We start from the raw sequence: 9,957 nt of genomic DNA, 5'->3' as shown, positions 1-9,957 counted from the left end.
AAAAAAAATAGATATATTCATTTTAATTAATCCTTTCTTTTAACATACTTGCCTGCTCAGTCTTATAGTTTCGAATTTTAGTGTTGCTAGAAAATTGCCATGACAGTAACATGTATATAAAAAAAAATTAATAAAAAATATTGCTCGGGCACCTTGATAAAGCCTGTTTCATTTTAACTATTATTTGGAAACGACACTTCGTTTCCGAAATTTATTTACAATACAATTGCACAAACATCTCTATTATGAACTGTGTAGTTACCATTCTTGAAATTTATTTAAGATAAAGAAAAAAGTAAGGCTAATCATTTTATTATGGTGTTAGATAGTAGTAATAGCTAAATTGTAAATAATTTACAAAATGTTGAAAGTTGTGTTACGTTAATGTTCCTTGAATTTTATCAATTTATCCTTTTATTTAACAATTTTATATACATCTATTCGCACGTATTAAAGACTTAATAGACTATTTAATTTAAATTATTTATAAGATAATAAATAATTTACTACAAATTGTATTTTATTAATGATTTCCTTATTCTCAATATAACTATGCTAGAGATAATATTAAATAATATATATATATATATAAGTGTTATATATATATGTATAAGTGTTGACTGCTTCGTTGGTCTAGTGGCTAGCTAGCATTATATAAGGTCGTAGAATCGGAGGGGTCAATAACCCAGGTCGGACCCATAAAAAGTTAGTTTTTTTCCGAAGCCGAGTAGTTAAAAATTTGTACACTCCCGTGCTACGAAAAGCACGTAAAGCCATTGGTCCTGCGCCTGAACTCTTTTCGGTCGTATCGGATAGCCATCCCATCGGGTGAATAGAGTCCCTCTCAGGGAATAGAGTATTCACCTATGTTTGCGCACACACTTGTACACTATAATATGTTCTGCGTCCAGCGCAGTCCAGTTGGGTAATTTCTTTTGCGATTGGCTACCGTGCCCGAAGTCAGTACGCAGGACATTATTTTATTTACACTATTTATGAAAAATTTATCATTGTGTAGTTTTATTGACTGATATAATTTATCAATTGTTTAATACTCCATCATTAAGAACAAAGTTATGCTGAAATAACTGCATAAAAAGCATCTTCTTATGAAATCAGTATTTCAGTTGTAAATACTTTCCTACAAATGCTTTAAATGAATTTGTATGTGTGAGCAAATTTGCTAGGTTCCAAGCAATTGAAAAGCAAAAATAGACTGACATGACAGTGACAGTACAAATCATTTTCTATTTCTGACGCTAGAATTTTGACGTTTCATTTTTTTTCATATACATGACAGCATAATTTGACACAGTATATTTCTGTCTCGGTCGAGGTTCGGTTGTGTTTTGCGTTTTTTGTGTTATTTATTATTTTGTGAATGCCGTGTCGTGTTTCATTTATTATATTATATATGTATTAACACCATAAATCATGCCGGTGTTCCATACTAAGATAATCGAGAGCATTTTAGAGCCGGTAGCTCAACAGGTGAGTCATACTATTTTTAGAAGTTTCTCTGTAGTTTTAACTTAAATTAACCTGATGCAAGACTCACTTTCATTTTAAACATGTTAAAAACAGTTGCTAACTCAATGAAAACTGATTTTCTACTCTTCGATTTGTTTCAGCGGGAATTTTGGCTTAAAATTGATTTGTTATAAAGTAAATAAGAAAAGTGTTTCAAGTTTAAATAAAGGAGAATCTTAAGATAAAGTGTGTAGGTGTGAGCTGTAATGTATAATTTAATGTTTACGTTTGCTTACATTATCGCGCCGATGAATTATGTCATCGATATAAAACAAGTAACTTGGAAAACACGCCGAAATCACTATATTTGGCATTGACTTACTCGCGTAAAAGTGGTTTACATTGCTCACGAAACTTCATATAAGGATTTGGGCAACGAGTAAATATTGTAAAGGAGATAAAAATTGTAAATTAAGAGAATGTTTGTTACAAGATTTGTTTTATCTATATTATTGTATTAAATTTTATGCGTTCTTATATCAATATCATTCGTAGTGAAACCTATTTGTTTCTATTATATACCTGAAAAAATAAACATACCTTGTTAAAAGTTTTAATAAAGATTTTTATGAGTAAAACTCGTTTTGAGTTTAAAATTTAAATTGTAAGGAAAAGCAAATATTTAAAGGTACTAAAAAATGTTCTTAAACTTCTTCTTTCTTGTTTATATCTATATATAATAATAAAATCCTGGGACATTTTTCACACACGGCCATCTGATCCTATATTAAGCTTGTACAAAGCTTGTGCTATGGAAACCAGACAACTGATATACTACATATACTACTTTTCTTTTGTAAATACATACTTATATAGATAATTACACCCAGACTCAGTACAAACAGACATGTTCATGCACACAAATGTCTGTCCTGGGTGAGAATCGAACCCACAACCTTCGAAGTGAAAGGCAAGTGTTCTACCAACCACGCCAACCGGCTCGTCATAATATCTATATATAAAGTTGCAGAATTTGTTTGTTAAAACAAACTTCTCTTAATCTAACATTCAGATAAAAAATAAATTAGCCCTACTATCGGAGCTATAATAAGCAGCTAGTACTAAGTAAAGTTTAGTATTTTAAACTTTGTCACCAGCATAAAAATTTGAAAAATTGCAGCTAAACTGCAGCCCAAGCAGCGGAACTGGTTTGAAATTCTGTTGCAAAGTTTGACTATACTAATAAGTTAAGTTAAATAAAATAATTGCCAAGATGGCCCAGTGCTAAGAACGCGTGAACCTAATTGATGATTGTGGGTTCAAACCCGGGCAAGCACCACTGAGTTGTCATGTGCTTAATTTGTGACTATAATTCTTTACGGTGAAGGAAAACAATGTGAGGAAACCTGCATGTGTCTAATTTCACTGAAATTCTGCCACGTGTGTATACCACCAACCCGCATAGGAGCAGCATGGTGGAATAAGCTCCATACTTTCTCCTCAAAAAGGTAGAGGTGGCCTTAGCCCAACAGTGGGACATTCACAGGCTGTTACTATAATAAAATAACTCCTGCTAAACGGCTTGACTGATTTTGATGAAATCTTTTGCTTTTGTTGATGTATGTCTGGTTGGTTTGGATTGGACATGGTAAGTGGTGATGCCATTGGGCACTGGAATAATTTTTTATCAACGAATAAAACACATATTACCTTTTTTTACACCCATACAGAGTTATTTCATTAAATTTTAAGTCTTAAACTTACCGAACATACTATTTCATTGATGATGGACTTTTTACTCAAAGAACATTCTATTATAAAAGTATGCAGACACTGTTTCTGTTTAAGGTGTCCTAAGTTTTAATGTTTTCTTATAAAATATAGAAAATGACAATTGCTTCTGACCAATTTCGATTATGGCTGTTATTCTCAGAGTATTGCCAAGCACTGGAGTTATTTTAGTGTTTATGTACTTGCCCAAACACAGATTGTTTTTGTATCTACCTGTCTCCCTCAGCATTGGAACTGTAACACAGCAATACAAAGTAAAATAATTTGACATTCTCAAAGTACCATCACAGATAAAATATAACTAAATACATCTAAAATGTTATAGAACAATATATTTTGGGTTTTTGTAGCAAACCTTTATTTAAAGTGATATTTTGATTTGTATTTAAGTAAAGATTGTAACTAAATATGTCTTACCGTAACAGCCTGTGAATGTCCCACTGCTGGGCTAAAGGCCTCCGCACCTCTTTTTGAGGAGAAGGTTTGGAGCTTATTCCACCACGCTGCTCCAATGCGGGTTGGTGGAATACACATGTGGCAGAATTTCAGTGAAATTAGACACATGCAGGTTTCCTCACGATGTTTTCCTTCACCGTCAAGCACGAGATGAATTATAATCACAAATTAAGCACATGAAAATTCAGTGGTGCTTGCCCGGGTTTGAACCCACGATCATCGATTAAGATTCACGCGTTCTTACCACTAGGCCATCTCGGCTTATAAATAATAAAAATTGTAACTAAATATGTCTTATTTAGATATAATCTCTATTACAACGGGTCTTAACTCTTAATTGAATCCCTCGTGTGTCGTCTTCAAGGTTTCAATAACTAAACATCAGATAGAATGCAGTGGCAGAGCATTCAAAATACCGCATTAATCCGGTCTTGAGCGACTATGACGCCATCTGTATAAAACGCTCCTAAACATACGAAAACAAAAACAGCGAAATATAAAAGTAAATATTTTGCTGCAAAGCTGTCTTGTATATAAGACAAAATGTATTTTTAAGTAATTTATACATTTGTACAAATAAATTAAGTTGACTTGTGCCCGTGATTTCAAAATAAATGTCTCTTTTTATTTAATATGGTTATTTCCGAGTTACCCATACTAAAACAATAAATTTTTATTGTAGACTACAGCTGATACTGAATAATTTAAATATTTTATATGTATAATTCGAATAGGCATTATGTATATAAAAATTGCAGACTGAACGATTTTCGTCCCAAACCGAATAAGCTAGCGAAACTGCGGCTTTTGTTCTAATATAAAAATCATTAAAAGCACCTTTTTCTCCTTTTGTTTAAAATTATGATATTGGTTGATTGGTGGTAGGTTTGTCGGCTGCGTGAGCCAGTGTATGTGTAGGCACACGGGACATAACGTCTTAGATCCCAAGGTTGGCGGCACTTCTCAGTCTAATACAATAAAAAAACTTACGTGATTGAAGAGAAATTACTGAATTTCTCGTCAATTCATCTCGGTAGAATCTAGATTCCCGAACAGTAAAATGATAATGATAAATAATTAGAATAATATTACGACACAATACAATTAATTTTGATCTCTGATAAAATAAGTTAACAATCGCTCATTAATTATATACGTATTTGTTTTCACGGGTCAAAAGTACTACTTTTAAATGAAGTTGCTCAGACAGGAAGCGGGGACCGACAGCTGTTGGCGAATGAAGTCATATCAGCATAATGGACGATGTTTTATGAGCCGAGACGTAACTGCACTCAATTGTGATAGGATCCTGTGCTATTACGATGTCATGCTGCACATTGGAAACGTCATGGCTTACTAATGGGCCACGTAATATAAAAGTCGTAGCTACGATCCTAACTCCGTGGACTATTGTCGTCCTTACTACTCGCTCAAGGTGTACGCTTAATTGGAGGGTTAAATAGTAGTATTAGTATTGCATTTAACTCTAACTTAAAATATATCCATAATTTTTTTAAATTTATTTTGGGAAACATACAGCATACTATAATACATAAACATTTGGTAACAAAATAAGTCTCACATAAGCCAACAAAGTTTCCACTTTTACATTTTAAAATGGAGTGAACCAAACAATAACAAGTTAATTAACAATTAATTAAAACATGTAAAGTAGTATTAAAAAGTAATTTAAAAAGCAGAACAAAAAAAAGATAAGAATATTAATGACAAATACAGTTTTTTTAAGCTTCTAAGTACTAAATAAATTTTGATAGTAGATATATATATATATCTTTAACGAAATTAAAAAGAAAAAATTTATATATAACAAAAAGCGATTTTTAGCATAGTTCGTCCTACAGATTCTATCGTTATATATATATATATATATATATATATATATATATATATATATATATATATATATATATATCACTACAGGGTCTCAACCTTAAATGTGCTATGTGTACTATGGTAAATAACATCCAAATTATTTTTAATTTAGATAGTATTCGAAGATACGCCCGAGTATATATGTGTGACATTATCGAATCTGACAACGTGAAACGGTTCAAAGAATTGAAGATAATTTCGGGTTGTATCGCCTTTAATTCTACTGGTGGTAGGGCTTTGTGCAAGCTTGTCTGGATAGGTACCACCCACTCATCATATATTCTTCCACAAAACAGCAGTACTTGGTATTGTTGTGTTCCGGTTTGAAGGGTGAGTGAGCTAGTGTAATTACAGGCACAAGGGACATAGAATCTTAGGTCCCAAGGTCGGTGGCGCATTGGCTATGTAAGCGATGGTTGACATTTCTTACAATGCTAATGTGACCACTTACCATTAGGTGGCCCATATGCTCGTCAGCCTTCCTATTCTGTATAAAAAAAAATTGTATGTGAATTTCATTTTATCTTGATAGTAATTGAACTTGAATTCTTCGATGACAACGTAATTCCTATTTTTGTATGTATTCAAAATGCAAAAACATTCGATAATCACTTTTTTTTTTTGCTACTGCCCTAATCAAACTGAAAATTACATTATCTATGTAGTGTCATCATAAATTATGAATTGTTAAATTTATTGTAAGTGTATTTGTGTTTTTTTCTTGTTGATATATATATGTAATTATTCTACTAACACCCGTGTAGTTATCTTACGACACATACAAATAATATTTAAATTAAATTAATAAATGTAACAATTAATAATTTATCGAACACGACATCAACCACGAGATAATGCTCTTTGATTGTGATTAACAAATATAAAATTTGAATACCACAGCGACAGTAATTAGAGCCGCAACAGTGACTTGAGTTTACATCCGCTGATGAAACTGTCCAGGCTATTTGTGTTCTGCCCTTCATGTGTCGAAACTAAGGTCGTAATCGTACATGTGTTGAAAAACACTGATGAATAAAATAATTAATATATTCTTTACCATAGTATACATCGTACATACTCTATAGTGTTTTAGATATTTAGAGTAAAATGAAATAATAATATTACTATTTAAGCCTCCAATTAAGAGTACACCTTGAGCGAGGAGTAGGTTCGACAATACATATTAAAGTATAGACAAGATGAAACAAATACACGGACAGAGCTGCACGTCTGCGGAGATACAGTAATAATTAAAATAGGTGGTAGGACTTTATGCAAGCCTTACGTACCACCTACTCGTCAGATATTCTAACGCTAAACTTATTTTTGCGTTCCAGTTTGAAGGGTAAGTGAGACTGTAACTACAGGCACAAGGGACTTAACATGTTAGTTCCAAAGGTCGGTGGCGCATTGCCGATGTTTAATATTTTTTACATTGCCAATGTCTATGGGCGGTGATGACCATTTACTATCCGATAGCCTATTTGCCCGTCCGCCTAAAAGTAAAACTAGAAGAAGCTACACAAATTGGAAAAAATATTGAACTAAGAACATCGTATTGCAAAAATTATGTCGTGTACCAATTAGAGAGATCTTTTTTAAATTAGTAAATTGGTTCTCTGGTATTAATCAGTATGACATAAGTCTTCTTGAATGGGTATTGGAAATCTTGGTAAAGAGCTCGTTTCGTATCTCGTTGACAATCGATTTACGGCTATACGCTATTTTGGTGAGTGCTTTTATAGTCCAGGCAAAATAGACAAAATTGTAGTGGTAAGCTTACCACAATTCGTATAGTGAATTGGTACATGTATTGGGAATACTATTCAATATTAATATTATACGAAATATATTCAAGGTCAAAGGATGAAAGTAACGGTCTTTTGCTTTCCTTCAAAGTCAGACCAAAATTGTATATAAAGAACCGAAATTCTGAGAAACCATCATTTGAAACATAAAAAATATTAATATGCAAGCTTAGATCCGATGATGTTTACCAGGTCGCCGGGTGTGTCAGGGAAACAATAGATAACCTAGCACGTATTTGCAGGGGGGGGGTCTAGTTGCTCAGCAAATAGGAATATAAAAATGTTTACTAACTAGTACGCGAATTACACACTTTAAAATAAATATACATTATTGGACACTGCTACCACAGACTAGAAACAATCAATGTTTTTTTTAAATATCTTTGAATGTTGGACCTTTTGCCTATGCGCAATATATACATGACTATATACATGACTAGCTATTGTTGGATTTTTTCCAAAACCTTTAAAAAAACAGAAAAATTCTAGTATATATTACGACGTCAAAGAAACATTACATTAATTAGCTGATTGAAGCTTTTAGATGGCCAAGTTTATTTCTGACTGACGTATATTTCCCAAAAATCTTTCGAAATAGTGTAGACGTCCATCACGTTCTCTCGATCTCAAAGTAAAATCAAGTCGACTTAAAAACTTTCATAAGTGTATAATCTGCATTAGGTCGTTATACAATTCGAATATCGTAAACAAATTATTTCATTACCACTTCAAGTACATATCTATCATTATTTTCATATTTAACAAAACAAAGAGCAGGTGATACAATTCATAACATGGCTAATTTTATCCGTTGACTCATGACTGGCCCCTCGGTTTCAGCGATATCTCCGCTACCGTTGGCGCCTAAATTTAAAAATGGAATCGTTAACTTCTTTCGTAATGTGTTGCGTTATTTTTTGACCAATACATCGCCCACATACAGCCAGTGATGGTTTATTGTCATTATTATATTACTAACTGCTGAGCCTGGTATTTATATTACTTGGTTTTATATTGAGTTGCTAATGTTTCCTTTGGTAACGAGAATTCTAAACGTTGACTCATAATCATCATACAGTCATCATTGATTCGAATAATAATTAGAAATGATTGCTGCCGTCAAAGGTCATTAAATTATGACGAACTGTTCCAGCCTGTAGTAAAGATATATCAGTGTGCCTTTTGCCTGTGTTAATAATAATAAAAAAAAACATAATTTATCATCCTCTCTCATAGTCTTACGATGTATGATTAATTAAGGTTTGTTTTGACAACTAGGCTTTCGTTTCAACCGAAACTGAAAATAAAATAGACATATCAATAGGTAACTTTATATTGTTACCAAATTGCACAGATTATAATCTCCAAAATAACTAATTGCATTTACTAGTCGATATTTTATTTTGTTTATTAAAATATAGGACTTCTAACATTATATTCTACATTACATCGTCGAATAATGTTTTAAAATACATAGGAGTCGACATCGAGCACATAAATAATGACCAGACAAAATTATAACAGAATTAAAAATAAATGTTACAAAGTGGTACTTAAAAAAATTACTAATAATTACTACTAAAAAGGTAAATAACAGTTATTAAAACTATATTACGTTATATATATGTGCTATGTATGTTCGAATAAAAATTATATTTATCTCTTGCTAATTTATCCTATAACGCCGTACACTTTTCGTATTGTTTATGTTTTTATATTCTAGCTTTTATTTATATAATAAAAAAAAATATTTGTTTTGTGAGAATACGAATCTTATTAGTAAGAACTTTATTATTTAGAGATACAATATCTTAGATTTGATGAATGGCGGTGTACTGACGCGAAAATATGTGGTACTGACGTCTAAGGGCGGAGGTGACCACTGACGGTATTATTGACTTTTCATCTTCCTTCCCTCCTTTCTAACCTTTATAATAGTAATAGGTATTTAAGCCGAGATGGCCAAGTGGTAAGAACGCATGCATCTTAACCGATGATCGTGGGTTCCAACCCGGGCAAGCATCACTGAATTTTCATGTGCTTAATTTGTGTTTATAATTCATCTCTTGCTTGATGGTGAAGGAAAACATCGTGAGGAAACCTACAAGTGTCTAATTTCATTGAAATTCTACCACATTTGTATTCTACCATCCCGCATTGGAGCAGCGTGGTGGAATAAGCTCCAAACCATCTCCTCAAAAGGGAGAGGAGGCCTTAGCCCAGCAGTGGGACATTAACAGGCTGTTACTGAGCTATTTAAGTTAATATCATATCTGTTTATAGACATATCAGCAGATACTTGTATTGTTCCATAACTCGATTAATAGAAAACTCACCATTCACTCTGAATGCTGTTAAGATAGGTAACAATATATAACATATTTGCATATCATTCTCAACATGCAAGGTGCATGTAGGCGCTATCCCGCAAACGCCGACGAGGGCAATTATATGAAATTGCCGCACTGACCGGTCGGATACAACAGGAATAGTCGAGAATAGAACTGCATAACTGTGTGCTAAATAATTGAAAATAGAC

At 32.7% G+C, this 9,957-nt stretch overlaps 1 protein-coding gene across 2 annotated transcripts in view; it reads left to right on the top strand.

The window, feature by feature from the left end:
• The first annotated feature begins 1,326 nt into the window (after positions 1-1,326).
• The window catches only part of LOC126777971 (vinculin), a 56,442-nt gene continuing 47,811 nt past the window's right edge, over positions 1,327-9,957 (top strand). For both annotated transcript variants that reach the window (XM_050501329.1, XM_050501328.1), the window contains exon 1: positions 1,327-1,491. In XM_050501329.1, coding sequence (XP_050357286.1) covers positions 1,435-1,491 — 57 coding nt within the window. In that variant the 5' untranslated portion in view covers positions 1,327-1,434. The remainder of the gene's footprint in view (positions 1,492-9,957) is intronic.

This window comes from Nymphalis io, chromosome 24 (assembly GCF_905147045.1).
Source record: "Nymphalis io chromosome 24, ilAglIoxx1.1, whole genome shotgun sequence".
Lineage (NCBI taxonomy): Eukaryota > Metazoa > Arthropoda > Insecta > Lepidoptera > Nymphalidae > Nymphalis > Nymphalis io.
The sequence above is the reverse complement of the archived record's forward strand: the minus strand, read 5'-3'. Positions and strand labels throughout refer to the sequence as shown.